A 23,844-nucleotide genomic window follows, 5' to 3' on the forward strand; every position below is an offset into this window, starting at 1 on the left:
TAAATGTATGATAACTGTTAAAGCTAAGTATTGAAAACACAGAGATTCACTATGCTACTCTTCTGTGTAAGTTTAAACTTTTACATAATAAAAAGATTTTCTTAAAAATATGTAAACTATCATGTTTGGAAAAGGCAGTTCACAATAGTATAAACAGAGATTATTATAAAAGCATGTCAGGTGCTAAAGGAAACAAGTGTTTCTGGAATTATATAAGTTGAGCTAAATGTTCATTCTTTTTACTTTTTTACTGGAAAGTTGTTTGTGTTCCCCAAAATAAAAGAAAATAAACTTGGTGATACCACCCTGGGCTCATCCCAAAGCCCTTCTCTCCCAAATCCTGTATCAGGGCCACAGGCACCAGCACCCAAGCTCCACGTTTTTCTTACCTCTTGAGGCAGCTCCAGTTTTGACCGGTCATCCAGGCCATTCGAATGCAAGCCCATCAGGTATGGCACAGGAGCATCTAAGAAATGTAGGAGAGAAGCTGGGAGAATAGGAACATAGACATGCTGCCACTGGAAAGGAAACAGGAGAGCTGTAATTGTCTCCGCCACAGTCATCAGTCTCTGGTAATCTAGGTCAAAAACAAAACAAAACAAAACCAGTCAAAAACAAGGTACTTGCTTCTCAAATAGTAAGTTAAAATCTTCAACACAATTTCACATTTAGAAAGGAACAGGATAAACTTCAGCAAGGGTATGCTCAGAGTATGATTCCCTTGTGGGTATCAGAGAGACAACCCAGAGACCTCAATGGACCACAAGCTGAAGTATACCCCCTCCCACACAGGTCCATGCTAGTAATAAAATTTAATATAGAAATACAACTTAAAGAAAAAGAAATACAATAGGAATCATAAATAGCACCTTGCTCCAAATACTAAACCAGAATGTTAAGTAGATTCTCTTCAGTAGAAGGAGAATGGAGAAGTGGAACAAAAAGAAAAGGAACAGTGGTCTGGTCTCTGTTCAGCATGAATGTCAAAAGACCTCATTTACCACTCACATGTCTGCATTCTACAAGGAGCTGATGTGAACTTTGCCTTCAAGATCAAGCCCAAAGAGCCTTCAAGCATGCAGAGGCTGGTTTTCCACACTAGCCAAGTCTGCCTTCCACCTGGCAACCTTTCTTGAATGGTAACAGCATGAAAGTGTCATTTTAACACTTTGATAAAAAGCTCCCCAAGAACCTGAAAGACCCAGAAGATTGACTTTCATTACTCAAAACTCTTATTCTAGGTCAGAGAGCGTATCTTGGAAGAGAAGCTTGTGCTCAAAGTTTAGCTTTTCTTCAGAATGCAATTTCTAGACTTGTTTTATTTTTAAAATGAGTAAAAAATACATCGGCAAAGCCAATACAATAGATTGAAATTTAACACATTACTATTTACAAATGGTATGATGGTTTCAGACACTTAAAGACAAAGTAGGAACATCAATTTTAAAATCATATGAGTAATATCCTCCTGGAATGGCTGATTTCAAATGAGTTTTCACAGGAGTTAAACAGTTTTATGCACTGAAAACTCAGCCCACCATTTAAGCAAGTCCCAGCTTGGTTCATAAAGGAGTAATAAGTAACAAAAAGCTTTCCAGAAAATGAAGAAGAATGAGTAGGAAGTGAGCAGAAGCTGATATATATCAACTAGGTTTTAGCAAAGCATCCTGTGTGCTCACCAATAAAACTTTGGAGCAGCTTACCACTTTGCTCCTGGCTAAGCATGACCTGGAAATAGTTTTTTTTTTTTTAACTAGTAATGCAAATAAATAAAAATTGATGACTAAAACTTCATCATCTCAAACATTTTGAGTACACTCTTAAGGAAGTGCCTCATGCTTCTTCGGGGAAAGCTAAGGCGTTTGATAGATAATAGATAAGTGATGTAAAACAATCAGTGGGTAAAACTGAGCTCAGAGATTTGGTCATCAATAATGATTTTTTAAAAAATACAACTCATTTAGCAGAAGGACAAAAGAGCACAAGCTTTTCGTATTCACTAAAATCAGGAACAGACTGATAAGAGTTCAAGAAGAAAGTTGATCTCATTTTTCACTGTGCCCTACAAAGCACTACCATTCCCATATTAAAGACTATTTGGTGAGGACCCTCTCCCAATTGAAACAACAACAAAAATATTTCCCAAATTACAAAAAAAAAAAAAAACTCTTTCAAGGATTAAATAGTTAATCTATATAGCCTTTCAGAAAAAGTATTTACTCCAACGTGAGAGTAAGCAACAACTGAGGAACAAAATTTAGGCCACTGCAAGTTCTATCTTCAGCCTCTTCTGAGATACCTCAGTTCCATGGGGCACCTGTACAACTTGGCTTGTTATCTTTCTGCTGAAATCTTCCTGCTCTATGATTATTTTTATTTAAAAAAAAATTTTTTTTTAATTAATTAATTTATTATTTAATTGAGTTGAGTCTTCGTTTCTGTGCGAGGGCTTTCTCTAGTTGTGGCAAGTGGGGGCCACTCTTCATCGCTGTGCGCAGGCCTCTCACTATTGCAGCCTCTCTTGTTGCGGAGCACAGGCTCCAGACGCGCAGACTCAGTAATTGTGGCTCACGGGCCCAGTTACTCCGCGGCACGTGGGATCCTCCCAGACCAGGGCTCGAACCCGTGTCCCCTGCATTGGCAGGCAGACTCTCAACCACTGCGCCACCAGGGAAGCCCTCTATGATTATTCTAACAATTATTATTAAGAAGAATTCTAATGATTCTCTAGGTGAGGCCTCAGTTTTTGTTATCTTTCATCTCTCTTTTCTAGATATGAATGCCTGTAAATAATCTACTAAGAGCAATAATCTTGAGAATCTCAGACGTGATAAGAATATACTTTAAAATTCAAACTTAAGATGATCAAAAGAATGTAAGGGTGAGAGAGAAAACCTCCAAGAGATATTTAAAGCTGAAGGCCTAGTCTTACTGTGTCCCAACACTGGCTCTTAAACACATATTTTGAATAAATATTACACTGAATAATTTCTCCCCCCGTTTCAGTGTACACACACATATAGACACACACCATTTCTGGGTTTTTTTTTAAAAAGGTAGGAAGGAGCAAGGCCTTTTCAATCATGTGAAAACCAAAAAGCTGCTTCTTTTACCGAAAGTCAATAAAGCAGGTGCTACTCCTTTTCGTGGCTGGCATTCCTGACAGGTCTGCTCAGAGACAAGAACATCTCATAGGGGGCCAACAGACACTCTGAGTAAAGGAGTCCCTGAAATGCCTTCCTCGTGAGGCTTCCTGGACACTGGACTACTCCTTATAGTGTACCTAGTTACAGTGTCAGGGAACATCTGTCTACTCTCTAACCATGAAACAGGGCACACTAAAGTCTGAAGTCTGCTCCGTAAAAGCAGGTTTTTCAATAGCACAGACATCTAGTTCTGGTTTTTCCCTACTCTTCAGGATGAGTCTAATCCAGTATCTGAAGCTCAGCCCACTTATTTCTGCTAGAGTGGGTAACTTTATTCGCCTCAGATTGAAATCCCTGAAGAATTCCCTGTGATGCACTTGAAAGTGTGCAATTCTTAGAAACAAAACACTTTAGGGGATGAGAAATCTCCTCTTTGAAGGCTAAACTGCTTTCCATTTATATGGTTTGGTTTTACAGACACTAGAAACTTGGAATTTTATGGCCTCTCTGGTCTGAGTTGTGGGTTTCTTTTTCCCTACATTTTTGTATTTAAAAAAAGCAACAACCCACCTTGAAGGATGGCCTAATAAACCATGCCTCCGGGATCCATCCACCCGTGGTACCCACACTAGGATGCTGACCTCCAAGAGCTGTAAGCAACAGCACAAAATCCACTGCTATACACCAGTACAAACGATAAAATCAGTACCTCCTTTTGCCATTGCCTGTCTCTGTGCTCATCATTCCAAGAAGGTGAAACTAATAAATAGGAAACAGCTGAAGGTCATCTGCATCCAAAGAGTTTTAGCCAATCAAAATCAACTGGAAACACTTCAGCTTGAGGCAACTCTCTGGGTTTTCTCACAACTCCCATAATGCTGTAATGAGCAATTACTTTTAACAAAAGGAGATAATGCAAAGCATACTGGGATTACAACCACTTCTGAGTGGTGAACAGAGAATAATCAGCACATTCTTATGACTTCTCTCTGTGCAGAGAAAGACATTAGACTTGGGATCACTTTACAGATAAGTTCACTCCTAAAACAAACTACAGGGAAGTCCCTGCAAATCAGAAATTGAATTAGAAACTGTCCTTGCATACTCACACTTCTGTGAAAATTGTATGAACAAGGATGTTTCTCATGCAGTCTTTGTTCTTAGGAAACAACCGAATCTATGTCCTGATATCTCCAAGATAAATTATTAAATGAAAGAAGGTATAAAACAATGATTAGTATGCTCCCATCTGTGTTGTTTTTAAAAGGTATACATGCTGTATATGCATGTCTATGTCTGGAAGGAAATAGGAAACAGTGATAAGTCTTAACACGTCACTGTACATACATCCTTTTGTAATATTTTAAATTTCTACCATATGACTGAAATGCTTTTTTTCCGTTTTACTTTAATATACCATATGTATATCAAAATGTATATAATTTAAAGAATATTATAATTAATACATGTGCAACACTACATTAAAAATAGTGCATTAGGGCTTCCCTGGTGGCGCAGTGGTTGAGAATCTGCAAATGCAGGGGACACGGGTTCGAGCCCTGGTCTGGGAAGATCCCACATGCCCCAGAGCAACTAAGCCCTTGAGCCACAACTACGGAGCCTGTGCGTCTGGAGCCTGTGCTCCACAACAAGAGAGGCCACGATAGTGAGAGGCCTGCGCACTGCGATGAAGAGTGGCCCCCGGGGCTTCCTTGGTGGCGCAGTGCTTAAGAATCCTCATGCCAATGCAGGGGACATGGGTTCAAACCCTGGTCCGGGAAGATCCCACATGCCGTGGAGCAACTGAGCCCGTGTGCCACAACTACTGAGCGTGCACTCTAGAGCCTGCAAGCCACAACTACTGAGCCCATGTGCCACAACTACTGAAGCCCGCACGCCTAGAGCCCGTGCTCCACAAGAGTAGCCACCGCAATGAGAAGCCCGTGCACCACAATGGAGAGTAGCCCCCACTCGCCGCAACTAGAGAACGCTCACATGCAACAACAAAGACCCAACACAGCCAAAAATAAATAAACAAATAAATAAAATTAAAAAAAAAAAAAGAGTGGCCCCCGGTTGACGCAACTAGAGAAAGCCCTCGCACAGAAACGAAGACCCAACACAGCCAAAAATAAATAAATTAATTAGTTTAAAAAAATAGTGCATTATATAAAAGTATTTAAGAGGAGGGCTTGAAAAAAAATCAAGAGATTATTTCACAAGGGTAGGATTTTAGATGAAAAAGAAAGGAAACAGGGACTTCCCTGGTGGCACAGCGGTTAAGAATCTGCCTGCCAATGCAGGGGACATGGGTTCGATCCCTGGTCTGGGAAGACCCCACATGCCGCGTAGCAGCTAAGCCTGTGCGCCGCAACTACTGAGCCTGCACTCTAGAGCCCACGAGCCACAACTACTGAGCCCATGTGCCGCAACTACTGAAGCCCGCATGCCTAGAGCCCATGCTCCGCAACAAGAGAAGCCACCGCAATGAGAAGCCCGTGCATCACAACGAAGAGTAGCCCCTGCTCACCACAACTAGAGAAAGCCCGTGCAGCTAAAAAAAAAAAAAGGGAAACATTCATTTCTCTCTGCACTGTTTTTCCACACATTATTTATTTGTTTTAAAGAAACTATTATTTTGATTACGGATGCACAAGAAACTTGATCTCCGGCTACCACAGGACGGAAAGAGGAAGGAGATTTCGTTTTATTCCCTTTAAAATTGTTTTGATTGCATGCCTTGAGTTTGCATTACTTTTGCAAAAAAACCCCGAAAAACTGATGTAAGCCTATGTATAAAATAAGCTACAAGGATACATTGTACAACATAGGGAATATAGCCAATATTTTATAATATGTATAAATGGAGTATAACCTTTAAAAATTGTGAATCACTATATTGTACACCTGTAACATATACTATTGTACATCAACTATACTTCAATTAAAAAATTAATTTAAAAAAATAATGTATGCATTTGTTTCCAAGCTTGTCTGCACTAGTTGAACTTATTACTGGGTTGTATAATTTAACCGAATATTATGTAAATAAATGGTAAGATATGAGGGCAAAAAGAAGAACTGTTTCTCTGAAAACAAAATTAAATGCTTTAAAAAGACTCAGTGAAGCAAAGTCACTAAAAAATACAGCAATTGAATTAGGCATATCACTTAAGTGCAAAAAACTTGGGAAAACTAGCATCTACTATGGTTCTTTTGCAAGGTCCTTTAAAAGTTCTCGCTCCACTTTAAAAACTGGAAAACTCAGTGAATGAATTATGGGTGAGATTTATGCAAGAGAAACAATGCAGACCCCTGATTACTGGATCCATAATCAAAGAAAATGCACAGACACTTCATCAAAAGACTGGTGATTATACAGTCATATGGTTTAAATTAAAATGTTTAACGGAGGTATATATCCTTTTAAGATTCCCAAACTTAAGTGACTTTTTCAGTTATCCAATTCACTACCCTACTAAATCACATCAGATAAAGAACTTCTGCTCTCTATATAATTTTAAAACAACCAGTAAAAAGTATGCTATTAAAGAAAAATGGTCTCTATAGGGACCAAAGAACAAATATTATCCAGTAGTAAATAAAATGGTCTACACATATCTTAAAAAAAAGATTTTCCCTAAATAACACCTCTCTTCTATTCAGAAGAAAGGACATGTAGTGGGCAACACCAACTCTGAGTGCTGATGGCATGTTTTTCGAGGGCCAGAGAGATTTCCATCCACATGAGTCCTCTGAATCATAAATAAAAGTTACTTCAAGAAAACCAACCTGAATTGTTTCAAGTACTCTATTAACAATAGAGAGTACAATCTACATCCAATAAAAGGCAATCCACTCCATTTTAGCCTCAGCCATGCTGATTTCTTTTTTGACCCCTTGGTTATTTAGAAGTGTGTTTTTTAGTTTTAAGGTATTATTGATTATTGTTGGTCACAGGACATACTGTGTATGATTCAAATTATTTTAAATTTATTGAGACTTGTTTTATGGCCCAGAATATGGTATGTTTTTTAAAATATTGGACTTTTTCATTCTCATCCAGAGAAAGCAATTGAGCTGCGACTGGCAAAAATCGATCATACTGCGGTTCACCCCCATTTACTTGACATGAAGATTGGACAAGGGAAGTATGAACCAGGCTTCTTCCCTAAGCTGCAGTCTGATGTGCTTTCCACCGGGCCAGCCAGCAACAAGTGAGTCAACCCCAGGGATTCCCTGATCCAGCTCCCTAGCCACGGTGGTGAGGGTTATACAGTATCTGGACCTAGACTCTTATCTCCAGAAGACCTTGACATTTGTAAAGTAAATATGGAGAAGACACACACTATCCAGGTTGTTCACTTGTTTGAACAAGGAAACAGGTGACAGAGTATCATCAGCTCCTGTCTCCACTGTGCAAATTGGGATAGCTCCATGCGTCAGGGCCTGTAAAAGGCCGGACTGCAGATGGGTTGAAATCATCTCATGACTGAATCCATACAACACCTAGCTAGCACTGTATCATTAGTAAGTGGTGGTTGAAATAACTGAACTGAAAGTAGATAGCTTAGCAGGATTGCTCTTCTTCGTTACTTTTGGAGATGAGTGTATCAAAGCCCAGGCAGAGTTGAGTGAGTATAGATTTGAATCTGCAAGTGAAGTTTTTGTAGGTGTTTCAAGAGAGATATGTCTCTTGGGACTTCCCTGGTGGTGCAGTGGTTAAGAATCTGCATGCCAATGCAGGGGACATGGGTTCGAGCCCTGGTCTGGGAAGATCCCACATGCCACGGAGCAACTAGGCCCGTGCGCCACAACTACTGAGCCTGCACGCCTAGAACCAGTGCTCCACAACAGGAAAAGCCACCGCAATGAGAAGCCCACGCACAGCAACGCAACTAGAGAAAGCCCATGCACAGCAACAAAGACCCAATGCAGCCAAAAATAAATAAGTAAATAAATTTATTTAAAAAAAAGATATGTCTCTGTCCCTGGGGAATTATCTCTTTCTTGCCCAGTAACTGATCTTTAAGCTACCCTTCTCAAGGTTTCTGAGCTATCTCTGGTGATTTCTTGGTGGTTTCCCATGGCCAGCATTGGTCCCTAGACGTTTAAGTTTTCTCCTGTCAGTTGACCTTACTTTCTTAGCAGAATATTCTTTCTTTCTTCCTTTCTTCCCTTCTGTCTTTCTTCCTTCCTTCCTTCCTTCCTTTCCTTCTTTCCTCCCTCCCTCCCTTCCTTCCTTCCTTTCTTCTCTCTTTATTTATTTATTTTTGGCTGTGTTGGGTCTTCATTGCTGTGCGCAGGCTTTCTCTAGTTGTGGCGAGCGGGAGCTACTCTTGCTTGCGGTGCGCGGGCTTCTCATTGTGGTGGCTTCTTTTGTTGTGGAGCACGGGCTCTAGGCGCATGGGCTTCAGTAGTTGTTGCACGTGGGCTCAGTAGTTGTGGCTTGCGGGCTCTAGAGCGCAGGCTCAGTAGTTGTGGTGCACAGGCTTAGTTGCTCCGCGACATGTGGGATCTTCCCAGACCAGGGCTCGAACCCGTGTCCACTGCATTGGCAGGCAGATTCTTAACCACTGCACCACCAGGGAAGTCCCTCTTAGCGGAATATTCTTAATTGTCTGCTTTGATTCTGTCAGGTGGACAAAAAGGAATGCCCCTGCCCAGTGGAGGCGTAAAGACCGGCAGAAGCAGCACACAGAACACCTGCGTTTAGACAATGACCAGAGAGAGGTAAGACACCTTGAGAATGGCAAGGAATGACCCTGTTATCATGCTACACCCTCCTTCTCTTTCCCATTTCCTTGGCCTCTGGTCTGATTCAAATATCCTCCTCAAAAAGAAGGGTTAATAATAAGTTAGTTCCTGATCCCTGATACGGGCCTCGGTTGTGGCAAATCCAGGATGTACAGTGTTTCACAAGGGGCAGCAGGGCCACTAGCCATGTGCGTCCTCTCCCTGAACCCGATTTGCACCTCTGTTCAGGAATGATACCAGTGCTTGGAAGAAAACCTTTCACTGTCCTTTCAGTAGTCACTCATGCATGATACTCACTTCCTCCCAGGGGTTGGGAGAGTGGGAGGGGTGACAGGAACCTCAGAAGATAAGATTCTAAAACTTGGGAAAAATCCCTTTAAAATTTTTGAGGCTTTTGTGTGTGTGTGTGTGGTATGGTGGTAAAGAAGTTAATTTTGTTAGAGTGAGAAAGAGGAAAAGCTGAACTTGGGTTAATGCTGTGACTCTGTGAACCTGGGGAGGAGGAACCTTTTTTCCTATTTTTTTCTTTATCTTAATTTAAAACAGGTAATCTTGACTTTTTTTTTCTCAGAGGAGCAAAGGAATATTATTATCAGATGCGTGGGGATTGAGGATTCTTGAATTGACCTGAGTCCTTATTGCTTATAAGCTGAGTTTCTCAGCTCTACTATAACTTGTTCCCAGTAAAGTTTCTAGTTATAAACCTCAGGTTGGAGACCCTGCCTTACTGAGTTGCAGAGAACTTGTGAAAATGGAGCTTCACCTTCAGAAACCTATTTCAGCAACTTCTCTTTGAGAAAAGACCCTGCAGTTTGCATTTTATACAGATAAAATCCAGTAAAGCATGTTGTTTTCATATGTGTCTGGCATCTCAATGAATGGGAAAATATTTTGCCTTTGCTGTTTTTTAAAGGAATAAATTAATATTGCAAAATATGGTTATGAATTTTTAACTGCTGGTTTATAGGATACAGTTGTACTTGGTGTTTTTGTGAGGATGGCGTAATGGGCGTTGGGTGTAGGTGTTATTTAAAAGTCTCCCCTGGGTCTTCCACCTCACCTCCATATTATTTCTTTCAGCAGTGTTTATTGAGTACGTTCTCTTGGTCAAAATCACTATAGTAAACACTTTGAAATATAAAGATGATAAGGAGGTAGCCTTGTCCTCAGGGAATACCAGTTTATTAAGGGAGCAAAGGCCATATGAAAGGGCCATACGAGAGGCATGCCAGTGTTTGATCACTGATTAGAGAAAGCAGAGGTCAGTTCTGTCTGGGGTAATCTCAAACAAGACTGTTTGGAGGAACCAGCATCTGTTTAAGTCTTGAGGATGATAGGATTGTTAGGGACAAAGACGAGTATTGCAAATAGAGGAGATGGCAGGATCCAAAGTTTGGTGGTGGTTGTGTGAAGGAGGCTGTGGGCAGAATATTTGGGAGGCAAGAGGTACTGGAGGTAGCTAGCAAGTTAGGAGCAGGTAGCAGTAGTGCAGGTGATAGTAATTGAAGCCTAATCTTAGGGGTTGGTAGTAGAGGCAGATTGAGGGGCCAGAAGATAGAATGGACAGAATTGTACTACTGGAATAAATATGGGGAAAGAAAGAAGTTGGGAGTAAAAATGTAGGTTGTGAACCTTGGACACTGAGAGGATGTCAGTGTGCAGTTTACTGCATTGATTTGGTTATATGTTAAAACAGACAGCATATGGGGAATCACCAGCAAATTGTAGAAAATCAGAAAATGCAGTTGTTTTGAGTGTACACACATGTTCTTCAGGCCCTAATTTAGCAAGGATGGATATATTTGATATGAGCAGAGGAATTAAATACCTCCAAACTTGGTGGGGAAAATGATTTTCCTGAATAGTACTCTGAGATTTGAGTTGGCTTGCCTACTCATAGGAGTTTGCACACTCATACATGTTGCAGCCATATGTTTTTTACCTCTTGTATCATTAAAGCCAAGAGGGCTTTACATTAGAAAAAACAGAATTAATTCATCATATTTTCTCAGTTTTCCCTACGATACAAGCGCTGCATTTTAAAGTTCGCCCTGAGCCTAGGAAAGAGGCAGTAAGAAAGTGTGGGGTGATAGTGCCCTCTTCAGGCCCCATCAGTACTGGTTGCCTGTGGTCTGTGTACATGGCCACAAAGAGTCTTTGATTTTTCCTTTTGCTTTAGAAGTACATCCAGGAAGCCAGGAATATGGGCAGCACCATCCGCCAGCCCAAACTGTCCAACCTTTCCCCATCAGTGATTGCCCAAACCAACTGGAAGTTTGTGGAGGGTCTGCTGAAGGAATGCCGCAACAAGGTGAGCTGTGGACACTTCTGAATGTGTATTTTCTTTGGCAGCCAAGGTGAGACCAAGGCTTAGCTCTGACCACTCTTTTCTTGATTTTGAAAATATTGTTAATATAATGGGATAGTACTAATGTCAAGATCCTGTTAACTTGGAATTAGGTGTATTTATTTTAAATAAAATATACCATTAATTGAGAGCAAGCACGCTTTGCTTGATAAAAACTTAATGTGTATTCTTTAAAACTGAGAGACAGATGTAGTTTTTAATTTTAGACATCTTATGTTACTTAAAATCATTAATTTTAAGTAAGTAATATCTTAAGTAAGTAATGTAGTTGAATTGTCTTCAACAGATTAGTCTTACACGTATGCAAATGTTTTTGCCTCTCTGATTTAATCTGATAGCACTGATCTCATGTGTCTAGAAACAAGAATTCGCTGAGTGCCTACTGTGTGCCAGATCAAGGTGTATTATTCAGTTTAAGCTTGCTGTTGGCATGTTTTTTTCCATTCTATAAGAATAGTAATTTTTTAAAGCTTTATTAAGGTATAATTGATATACAAAAAATTACACACATATAATGTATACATCTTGATGAGTTTGGACATATGCATACACTGGTGATACCGTTACCACCAATCAAGGTAGACATATCTATCACTTCCAAAAATGTCCTTATATTCTTTTGTGTTTTTTGTTTGTTTTTGTAGTAAGAACACAACATGAGATCTGTCCTCTTAACATATTTTAAATTGCACAATATTGTATTGTTATAAGTGCTATGTTGTACAGCAGATCTCCAGAGCTTATTCTTCTTACCTATGAATACTGAAACTTCACACCTCTTGAGCAACAATTCCCTATTTTTCCCTCCCCACAGCCCCTAGCAACCACCATTCTATTCTCTGCTTCTATGAATTTGTTTGACTATTTCAGATACCTTATATAAGTGGAATCATGTAGTATTTGTCCTGTTTGGCTTATTTCACTTAGCATAATGTCATCCAGGTTCATCCACGTTGCTGCAAATGGCAGGATTTCCTTCTTTTTTAAGGCTTTTCTAAGGCTGAATAATACTCCATCATATATATGTATATACCACATATTGTTTATCCATTCATCTATCGGTAGATACTTGGGTAGTTTCCATATCTAGGCTGTCATGAGTAATGCTGCAGTGAACTTGGGGATGCAGATATTTCTTTGAGATCCTAATTTCAGTTCTTTTGGATATATACTCAGAAGTGGGATTGCTGGATCAAAAGATAGTCATTCTTTTTTGTTTTTTATAACAGATTTGTAGAGATCTGCTTTCTTTTATTTTTTATCTTTAAAATTATTATTTCTATTTTTGGTTGCATTGGGTCTTCGTTGCTGTGACGGGCTTTCTCTGGTTGCAGTGAGCGGGGGCTACTCTTTGTTGCCGTGTACAGGCTTCTCATTGTGGTGGCTTCTCTTGTTGCAGAGCACGGGCTCTAGGTGCGCAGGCTTCAGTAGTTGTGGCTCATGGGCTCAGTAGTTGTGGCTTGCGGGCTCTAGAGCGTGGGCTCTAGGCACGCAGGCTTCAGTAGTTGTGGCTTGCGGGCTTTAGAGCGCAGGCTCAATAGTTGTGGCACACGGGCTTAGTTGCTCTGCGGCATGTGGGATCTTCTGGGACGAGGGATCAAACCCGTGTCCCCTGCATTGGCAGAGGGATTCTTAACCACTGTGCCACCAGGGAAGTCCCAAGATAGTCATTCTTAACTTTTAATATTTTAGTTCAGAACTTAAATTTCTAATAAAAATACAGCCTTTCAACCAAGTCAGTATACTGTGCTTTTTAGGACAGTTGAACTAACTTGGCCCCTACTACATCCTGTTCATTCATCAAAGGAAAAAAAAGATTTTCCTGCATTTCAGTTTCTAAGTGACGCATTTTTATGGGATGAAACCAAATATACTTTCTCTTGCAGAAAGAATTATTACTGTTACAAGTTAGGTTGTTATACCAGTACTGATATTTTGAATTCAGGCATTTTAAAAACTTCATCAGTTCAGTCTAAGTCGTTGATATCCATGATTTTTCCCAACAATGTTGTCTTTTCTCCCATCAAGAACATTGGTGATGCTGCCTTTCTTGAAAGAGGGCTTGTCTCTTGTCTCTGGGATTTGTTTTCCATGCCCCTTGCATTCATTCTCAAGTTTTGAAATGCATGCTCTGGCAGTGACAACTTTCTTATGTCTACTGCCTGGTCAACAATGATGGTGAAATATACCCTAACTTCAGATTTGTTAATATGTGGAAAAGTGTACATATTAGAATTGAAGAAACATAGTAATCAGCCTAACGCTATCAACTGTTGGCTAGCATGTGGAGCAACAGGGAACTCTGATACTGTTGGAAATGTAAATTGGTATGATTGCTTTGCAAAACAGCATAGCATTTATTATCCAGTATTCTTCTCCTAGGTATATTCCCTAGAGAAACCTTTGCAGCATGACCCAGGAGATATGTACGAGACGTTTACAGCAGAATTCTTTGTAATAGTCCCAAACCGGAAACAACCCAAATACCACTCAGTAGGAGAATAAATAATAAATTGCAGTATATTTATACAGTGGAATGCTATACAGCGTGGAAATAGACAACAGATATATTGATCAGTGTGTATGAATTTCACAAACATAAAGTTGAGTGAAAAAGAAAATAACAAAGGGGGATTCCCTGGTGGCTCAGTGGTTAAGAATCCGCCTGCCAATGCAGGGGACATGGGTTCGAGCCCCGGTCTGGGAAGATCCCACATGCTGCAGAGCAGCTAAGCCCATGCGCCACAACTACTGAGCCTGCGCTCTAGAGCCCACGAGCCACAACTGCTGAAGCCCGAGCACCTAGAGCCCTGCGCTGCAGCAAGAAAAGCCACTGCAATGAGAAGCCTGCACACTGCAACGAAGAGTGGCCCCCCTCGCCACAACTAGAGAAAGCCTGCACACAGCAACAAAGACCCAATGCAGCCAAAAATAAATAAATTAAATAAATTAAAAAAAGAAAATAACAAAAAAAAAAACATACTGGCAAAACTAAACTACACTGTTTAGGGATACAAATATAGGTGTTAATCATTTCCTTGCTTTTCTGTAGTTTTAGTGTGTAAGTCAGAACAGTGATCACTTCTAGAGTGGGAAAGGTGATTGGAGAAGGCACATGGGATTCTTCAAAAGTATAGATGGGCAATGGGCAATATTTTTTTTCTTAATCTGGTTGATGGTTATGATAGTCTAATAGTATACATTCACATACACACATATATGTGTCTGTATATGAGATATATTTCACAATAAAAAATTAAAAATAGTAACACTGGAAAGAAATATGCCGAAGTGTTAAGAGTTGTTGCTTCTGCAGGGTAGGGTATGGGGTGACATTTTTCCTTGCTCTTTAGATTCTTTTTTTTTTTTAATAAATTTATTGATTTTTATTTTTGGCTGTGTTGGGTCTTTGTTGCTGTGCGCGGGCTTTCTCTACTTGCGATGAGTGGGAGCTACTCTTCGTTGCGGTGTGCAGGCTTCTTATTGTGGTGGCTTCTCTTGTTGTGGAGCACGGGCTCTAGGCGCACGGGCTTCGGTAGTTGTGTCACGTGGGCTCAGTAGTTGTGGCTTGCGGGCTCTAGAGCGCAGGCTCAGTAGTTGTGGCGCACGGGCTTATTTGCTCCATGACATGTGGGATCTTCCCGGACCGGGGCTCGAACCCGTGTCCCCTGCATTGGCAGGCGGATTCTTAACCACTGCGCCACCAGGGAAACCCCTAGATTTTTATATGTCACAAATTTATAACATGATTAAATCTTCCTTAAGAACTTGGATTCAATATTTAGGCAACTTTAGGTTCAAAGACCAGATCTGCTTCTTTGCTGTGTGAATTTGGGCAAGTTACTTAAGTTCTCTGACCTCAATTTCCTTATCAGTAAATTGTGAAAAATAATAATACTTCTCATAGAGTTATTAGTCTTAAATGAGATAATGTAATACTTAGTACAGTGCCTGGCACAAAGCTGCAATTATCATTATTCAGTGTGGTTTTTTGTTTTTGTTTTACAATGAGCACGTGAAAAATTTTACCTAAAAGTAAATTATTCCTCTTCAACTTTTCATCCCCTTGATGGATACTTTAGATATATTTCTAGGATTAAATGCGGAAAGGTTTGTTTAATAGGGTCAGTTAAGCAGTCAGAGTCACAGAATGTCAGAGATGAGCATGACCAAAGGGTTTTATTCAACTCTTTTCATTTCATAAATGTAAAAACTTAATCCAGAGTGATGAAATCACTTGCCCAGGGTCAAATAGTGATTTCTGTGTTTTTATTTTCTTTGAAGAAGGCTCTCTACTATAACCTGACCTCAGTGGTAGAGAATAAATACACTCTTTATCTGTGGGTCTTACTCCCAGCCCAGCAGATATGCTGGGCAGTTGGCCACAACCCTCTCTAGTTGAATGTGATCTGGCTAACTGTGGGTGTCTAATCTTACCGACTCATTTCTTATAGACCAAGAGGATGCTGGTGGAGAAGATGGGCCGAGAGGCTGTGGAGCTAGGGCACGGGGAGGTGAACATCACAGGGGTGGAGGAGAACACCTTGATTGCCAGCCTTTGTGACCTCCTGGAAAGGATTTGGAGTCATGGGCTACAAGTGAAACAGGTAATGAATGTCTGGCCTCTCCCTGTTGAGCAGACTGTCTTCCTGTTTTTGCTTACTAGCTTTCCCACACTTTTCCAGCTGGCTGGCTTTGAAGAATGGTGCATGGTGCTTTTGGAGTGAGACTTGAAATAGTTCAACAAATAAGTAAATAAATGTGACCCAAGCCATCTTCTTTAAAAATAAGCTTTATAAATCTGTGTATTTGTCAGACATTTTAAAAGTGGCATCTTTTCTCCTGCAAATAGAGCTGAAGGCCAAACTGATAGGTCCTGTTTGGTAGCTGGTCCTAGTCTGGAGATAGAACACAAAAGAAAGAGAACTTGGAGCTCAGGAAGTACCAAATGTATTTTAAGGGTCCTTCACTATTTGTACATTCCCAGTGGGAAAAGGTCTGTCATTAACATTTCTTTTATATGCAGATAGCTTAACCTTCTAAAGATTTGAGAGAATACCAAAAAAGTTGAGTAAGTTTGATTTTTACTGCTTAATACCAAGAGAATCTCCTTATTTCAAAATACTGAACTTTGAATAACTAGGCAAGATGGACAGCTTACACTTTCATGCATTTTTAAATTTGAAAAGAACTTGAAAAGTTTTCAAAAGCAGTTTTATTATGGAAAAATTAGGAAATATATATAAGTATCCAGCAAATATTTAGTTAGGGCCTGCAGTGTGCCAGACACTGTTGTAGGCACTTGAAATACCTCAGTGAATAAAGCAGACCAAGATCTCTGCACTCCTGGAGTTTTCATTCTCATGGGCATAGAGGCAATCTACCTCATCTGTCCTTCAAAACATTTTTCTGTGCGCATGTGCCCATGTACAGCTGTATATTTAAAAATCCAACAGAACTGCAATGAGATACCTTTTCACATCTACTAGGATAGCTAAAATAAAGAAGACAGACAATAACAAGAGTTAGTAAGGATGCAGAGAAATTGGAACCTTCAGATATTGCTGATGGGAATGTAAAGTGGTGCAGCCTCTTTGGAAAACAATCTGGCAGTTCCTTGAAATGTTAGAGTTATCATATGACCCAGCAAGTCCATTTCTAGCTATGTACTCAAGAGAAAGGGAAACATGTCTATGTAAATATGTGTATGAAAATGTTCATATTCCTAGCAGCATTATTCCTAATAACCAAAAGTTGCAACAACCCAAATGTCCATAAGCTGGTGAATGGATAAACTGAATGTGGTGTATTCATACAGTGGAATATTTTTCAGCAATAAAAGGAATGAAGTGTGGATACATGGTACAATATGGATGAAATTTGAAAACATACTAAGTGGAAGAAGTCAGTCACAGAAGACCACATAGTGTATGATCTCATTTATATAAAATGTCCAGAATAGGCAAATCCATAGACAGAAAGTAGATTAGGGGTTGCCATAGTCTAGGGAGGGATAAGGAGTGACTGCTAATGGGTTTTTTGGGGTGGTAAAAATCACCTAAAGTTAGGTAGTGGTGATGGTTGCACAACTCTGTGACTATACTGAAACAGATTTTTTTTTTTGGTACAGAACTTTGTACACTTTATAAGTATGAATTTTATGGTAATGTGAAGTATGTCTCAATAAAGCTGTTTTTTTAAAAAATCCAAATGGGATCATACTGTACATAATGTTTTGAAACTTGTTTTTTCTTGCCTCAGAATATCTTTTCCATGTCCTTAACTAATTAGGCGATAGTATAGTAAGTGTTTAAGAGCTGAGACTATAAATCAGATAGTCCTGGGTTTAATTCCTGCTTTAAGTTTATGAAACTGAGCATGGTACCTAGCTTCTCTAAGCTTCTGTTTCCTCATGTGTAAGATGGAATTTTAAAAGAACCGCCTCTACCTCTGTAGGGTTCTTGTGAGGATTTGATAAGATAATTTGTGTAAAGCACTAAGCTCAGAGCCTGGTATCTGGGAGTTTCTCTGTAAATGTTTGTGGTTATTTCTCTAAAATCTCAGTTTTAATTGTTTCCACTGTATAGATGTGCAGTACTTGAATCAATCCTTTATTATTGGTTGTTTGAGTTATTTCTGATTTTTCAGTATTACAAACAGCGCTGTGATTATAGATTTTTAAAAATGTTAATAATTGTGTATCACATCCCTAAAGTGTTGAGAGTCTTGTAGTATAGTAGCAACACTGTGGGCTAAAACCTATCTTTCAGGGTTGTTATGATAATTAGATGTAGTAAAAAAAGTACCTGGCATGCGGTGGGTATGCAGCTTATGACAGCTCTTATTATGCTGGGTTCTACATGAAGGATTTCTCTTTCTTTCCTTTTCTCTGTAATAAATGAGTAGAATATACATAATCATTTTATCATTTTCTTTGAAGTTTAGCAAGCCTGGCAATATAGTTGAGCTCTTTCCGTTTTTTGGTAAAACATATGCCTCCCAAACTTCTTGATATTCTCCATAAAAGTCTTCAGGGAGTTAGTGAGGCATTAAAAAAATGATACCATATCATCACAGGTGTTTTAAACCTGTGCCCTGAGGCTTTGCAGCTATATCCTTCAAGAATTCCCATAGCTTGAGGAATTTCTTTTGGAGCCCATTTGATCCCCCTCTCAGTTTGGATAGACAGAGGCTACTTACTGGTGAGAAACCAGTAGAGAATAGTGGGGGCTTTTCAATTGAGGTTCCATTTTGTTCTGAGCCCTGCTTTTGGAGCTCTAAAAGTGAACCACTGACAGTGTCGCAGAAGGAAGTGAGGGTCTGTGCCTGCTGGTAGGGATTGTTCAGTTGGGGGTTGAAATCCCTATCTTTGTGGGGTTCCTACAGCATGTTCTCCTTTGGCCTCCATTTTGTTAGCCTGTGTTTAGACTACTTTTCTCCTGCTGAGACATTCTTCAGTTATGTTGCAGTCCAGGGATTATAACCTGGCTCCCTGGTCTCTTCCATCACGCACCCGATTGCGATCAAATTCACTCTCAGAGGGTGATCTTATCGCCCCCCTGTGGGGGCACGTTACTGAGCAACTACCCATAGTGTCTGCTTAGAAAGTAGAGAGAACCTGAACCGCAGTTTTTGCTGCTGGCCTCCTAGGTTTTGTTATTAGCTGCCTGCAGGGCTGCCTGCCGCAAGTCCTCATAAAAACCTCTGTTATCCTCACCATTCTCTTTGGCTTTCGGTGACATTTTCCGAGGACATGGACTTTCTCCTTTAATATATTTTCTGACAATTAAAGGTGAGGTTTGGTTTTTTCATACTGTTTTTGTAACTGCTGCCATTTGAGGACTGGTAAATGAAAAGGGGTTGTTTCTCATCTTTCATGCATGTGACATTCTTGGAGAATCTGGTGCTATATATTGTGTGGCCACATTCCCAAATGGGTAGTTGGATTGTATTGAATCTTGCAATCCCAATCAGCCCCTTTGCAAAAGAGGAAAAGAATAATCCATGTCTCCTGAACTAGAAAACCCCCAGTGCCCTGTCACTAGGCTTCAGCCCAGCTGCTGCTCTCTCACTCTTGCCCCGGCTCTCCCTCCTCCCCAGTGCAATCACTGAGCACCCGGGCGTCCTTCTGGCACAGTGGCCTGGTGTTGCTCTTGCCTTTGGCTCTTCGGTATCGTTGCATGTGAGGACTCTCTGGTGACCAGCTGTATTTTACTTCCAGACAGTTCTGTTAAGGGAGGCTGCCTTCCTCGTCTGCCCAGATTTTGGGGATACAGTGATGAAAAAGGCTGTCTCTGCCTTTTTAGGGGCCTATGCTATGGTTTCAGTAAATGGATGGATGAATGGGTTTTTAGAAGTTGTATTACTAAATCAAAGAGCATGAATATTTTAAGGTCTCATATTGTCTTCTACATACATTGTATTAATATACCAGTTAGTAACAGTTTAGGAGTAGTCTCATTGATGTTGTTGAACAGCTGTTTTCTCAAACATTTGGTAATTCAGTGAATTAAAAAAAATGGTCTTGTCTAGTTTTAACTTGTGTGTTTTTTAAAAAACTGCCATTGAGGTTGTTGGGTTTTAAGTTGGTTAAATCTTGTAGGAAAGCCTAACATACAGCAAGTTTATGTCAACAGCTTGCTGATCTATAGATGAGGGGTTTTTTTCCATTCAAATGCTTGATTTTTTTCCCCCCAAAACCGATCAAGTTGGAGGTTAAAAATAAAACAGATCCTTGATATTCTCAGGGGGAAAATCTTGAGACCTTAAATCCTCACATTCATTCCAGAGAATAAAATTTTCTTCAGAAAATATAACTTCAGAAGTTAAATGCTCTCTTCCAGAAGCAGCCGTATAGCATCATTATTAACAACAATGGGTCTAATATTAGATACACTTAAGCTTGCCCAACACTCTACTTCCTAGCTGTGTGATCTTTTACAAGTTCCTTAGTCTTTCTGATCCTCAGTTTGCTCTTTTCTAAAGAAAATGAGGATAGAGGTACCTACCTTTTAGGACTGTTGAAAGCATTAAATAGAGTATATTGTATTTTAAACATTTAACATAGTGCTTAGTTCGTAGAAAAACTCAAGACATGGTAGCTTCTGTCCTTATTATTACTCTTAGTTTTATGAAATACAGACACTAAGTGACTTATAAAATGATCATAATAAATCCTACTATTAAAACAAACTTATACTACATTTATATTATATCAACTATATAGGAACATTTACCATGAATCTGAAATAAAGTTTTGAATCCCGTAACAAGGGTCACTGTGTACTGAAGGATGACTAGAAAGAGACAAAGCAGTTGCTGGGTGACCAGCTAGGCTTATTCACTATGTAGGCAAATTACTTCCTTATGTCAGGCTTGAGAATGCTGTGCAGATTTGAGCCTTGGTAAAATGACAAATCACTGCGTGTCTCCAGCAGTTTAAACTGCAGCTTTTATGTTTTCAAATGCCAAGGTTCTGCTGTGTCGACTATAGTATATCTCAGACTTGCAGTTAAGTACCGGCCTCCTTTCCTGCAGGCTTCTTCAAAGTACCTTCCACAGTAAATCCCCATCCTTGTGATGACTTACCCTCCCTAGGCTGCACTAAGGGCAGGAATGCCTTTAAATATTTTAGGATATTCGGGAGCTGTTACAGAATCTTGTAGGCTCGGTATCCACTCCTCTGTGCAAAAGCCATCATGCACTCCCCAAGCTGACCTTCAACCAACAGACCATTTAGAGATTGATAGGTTATTTGCTTTTTTCTTTCTTATCCACTGGTCCATTCCCAGGCTCTTTTTTGGCCATGTCCTTCCTATTCCCAGTGGGGGATCATTTCTTTTTTCTGTTCCCTTCCATTCTTTATATTTCTCCTGGATTTTAGTAAGGGGATATATATTTGTATACATTGCATCTGGGTGTACATCGAGCTAACAAATAGGACAGATACTTTTTAGCAAAAGCGCATATCTATATGTTCAAATTATCTCTGACTCTGCTCACTAGATGCCTTACCCTTAGAAATCTAAACTGATAGATATTTCTCCCTTGCATTGGTTCCAGGGGAAATCAGCCTTGTGGTCCCACCTGTTACATTATCAGGAAAACCGGCAGAGAAAACTCACATCAGGAAGCCTCAGTACCTCAGGTAAGATGGTCTCTGCACCATTGGACAAACTCCCTCCACTCACTTTCCCATCCCCCACTGAAGTGATCATCTGTAGCAGACTGTTCCAGGTCAATGAAGTCTTCACTCTGTAATGTTTAAGCCACAGGGCTCTCTGAACCACAGAGCATACCAAAACCATGGGGTTTGCTTTTATTATGTGTTTCTATACACTTGATCAGTGAGATAGAAGATTTATATCAGCAAGAGGCCAGTCTTAGAATAAATTTGGGTTTTAAATGAATTTGGATTGATACTGATGTCCTGTGTTTAGAGTGTTTTCAGAGTCTTTTGTTTTATTTCTGTGAGATGAGCATTGAGATGATCTATCCTATCAGTTAAGAGAGCCTGTTTGTCAGTGTCCTGCCTTGGAACTTCTCAAAGTCAAGGCCTGGTGTGCATGATCCCTTCCACTTGCTTTTTGTTTCTATTTAATAAAAATATCAGAGTTGGCATGGACCCCAGAAATCATCTAGTCCAGCCCCCTTGTTTTACAAGAGGAGGAAACTGGGATCCAGAGAGGAATTTAATTTACTCAAGGTCACACAGTGAATTGATAGAAGAGGCCAGATCAAGAGCCAGGCCTCTTATCTCCGGTCTACTGTTCTTTATAACATCCTGCAGTGTCCCTTCCAGGACACTCTCCCTCCTCCCTTTTCTTCTTGGCAGCATCACCCCTTCATACCATCCTTCATTCTCCTCTCTCTGCCAGGGAGTTTGTTTAACTTTCTTAGATGTTCTTGTCCTAATGGTAAAGATCAGTTTAAGTGGGGGTGAAAAGGTAGGCATATACTCAGTGTTGTCTTTGCCCTTGAATTAGTTGATCTCAGCTAGCACTGAACGTGGGGAAAACAGCTGGCAAAAAACCAGGTACAAAAGCTCCCTAAGTAGCCTCATAAGGAGTTTTTTGTCCACTTTCTGAGTATGAGAGCAGAGTCTTCTCAGGAAAGCTGTAGAATTTATTGGCAAGGGATAAAACTGTAGCCAAAAATTATCAACAGCTGAATGATGAAGATACTGATTTTAATTGTTGGGCCAGACATGAGGATATAAAGGTATTGTATCTAGAGGTCCTAAGCATCCTGGATCATGTTCTTTACATAGTCCCTTGGCTCTTTTGTAGTCTATTTTGAGGCAAGAGCAGGGCATGAGTAGTGGCTCCTAGTGGAAGCACTGCTTCCATGGATTCTGATGAGAACACACTGGATTAGGAGCCAGAGGATCTGTGTTCCTTCCAGTCCTGACTTTGCCACTTGGTGACTGGGGCAAAGCAGCTAACCTCTCTGAATTTCAGTTTCCTCCTCTGTGATACCGTCCATGGCTATCTTATACATTGTTACAGAATTAAGTGAGATAATATGCATAAAAGTATAAAATTTGATACCTAGTAGGTACTTAATATTCATGAAATGATTGATCAAAGTGTTACCAAAGTAACTCCAGCTTTTTTCTGTAGATATTTGTGATTTGAGATAAGAAGGGTAGTCAGCTATTTGGGTATACAGATCTCTTTGGACTTAACCAACTTTTTGTTCTAGGAATATTTCTTGATTCAGAACGGAGGAAGTCTGATGCCAGCTCAGTCATGCCTCCCCTGAGAATCTCCCTCATTCAGGATATGAGGTCAGTCTGGGCTCATTTGTAATAAGCCACTAAAATCCTGTTTTCAGTTGCTGCTTAGGTGTCCACTTTATTTATTTATTTATTTTTGGCTGCGTTGGGTCTTCGTTGCTGTGCGCAGGCTTTCTCTAGTTGTGGCGAGCGGGGGCTACTCTTCGTTTCAGTGCACGGGCTTCTCATTGTGGTAGCTTCTCTTGTTGCAGAGCACAGGCTCTAGGTGCATGTGCTTCCATAGTTGTGGCATGCAGGCTGAGTAGTTGTGGCGCACGGGCTTAGTTGCTACACAGCATGTGGGACCTTCCCGGACCAGGGCTCGAACCCGTGTCCCCTGCATTGGCAGGCGGATTCTTAACCACTGCACCACCAGGGAAGTCCGAGGTGTCCACTTTAAATAGCAGGGTCTCAGTGACCTGGGCTTCTACAGTGTCTCATTTAACCAGGAATCCCTCCTCACTGGTCCTATGCTTCATGATGCATTTGTAGAGCTGTACAAGCAGTTGTGTTTCCTAACATTTTTGGAGAATTACACCAGAGTATTTCCAGGCCTGAGACCTCTGGGGTTAGCCTTGCTTTCTAAGAGCTGTACTGGCTTCCTCCCCAGCCCCCCAAATTATGGTGAGCCCATCTGGCAAAGTTATCTGGAAGCTCAGGATTTAGAGAACAAAGATGGACTCTCTCAGGATGCAGTAGGGCTCCCTGGCCAGGCTTCCTTTGGTGTTACAGGGGAGGTATTGATAGTGAGTTCATCTCCCACCCTACCCTCCACTCCCCTTTTCCCATTCCCCCTT

At 40.4% G+C, this 23,844-nt stretch overlaps 1 protein-coding gene across 3 annotated transcripts in view; it reads left to right on the top strand.

The window, feature by feature from the left end:
* The window catches only part of DENND5A (DENN domain containing 5A), a 108,932-nt gene that overhangs the window by 73,577 nt on the left and 11,511 nt on the right, over positions 1–23,844 (top strand). For all 3 annotated transcript variants that reach the window (XM_082341410.1, XM_082341408.1, XM_082341409.1), the window contains 6 exons: positions 7,213–7,363; positions 8,786–8,879; positions 11,083–11,214; positions 15,726–15,878; positions 21,334–21,418; positions 22,975–23,059. In XM_082341410.1, coding sequence (XP_082197536.1) covers positions 7,213–7,363; positions 8,786–8,879; positions 11,083–11,214; positions 15,726–15,878; positions 21,334–21,418; positions 22,975–23,059 — 700 coding nt within the window. The remainder of the gene's footprint in view (positions 1–7,212; positions 7,364–8,785; positions 8,880–11,082; positions 11,215–15,725; positions 15,879–21,333; positions 21,419–22,974; positions 23,060–23,844) is intronic.

This window comes from Balaenoptera borealis (assembly GCF_965194805.1).
Source record: "Balaenoptera borealis genome assembly, chromosome: 11".
NCBI lineage: Eukaryota > Metazoa > Chordata > Mammalia > Artiodactyla > Balaenopteridae > Balaenoptera > Balaenoptera borealis.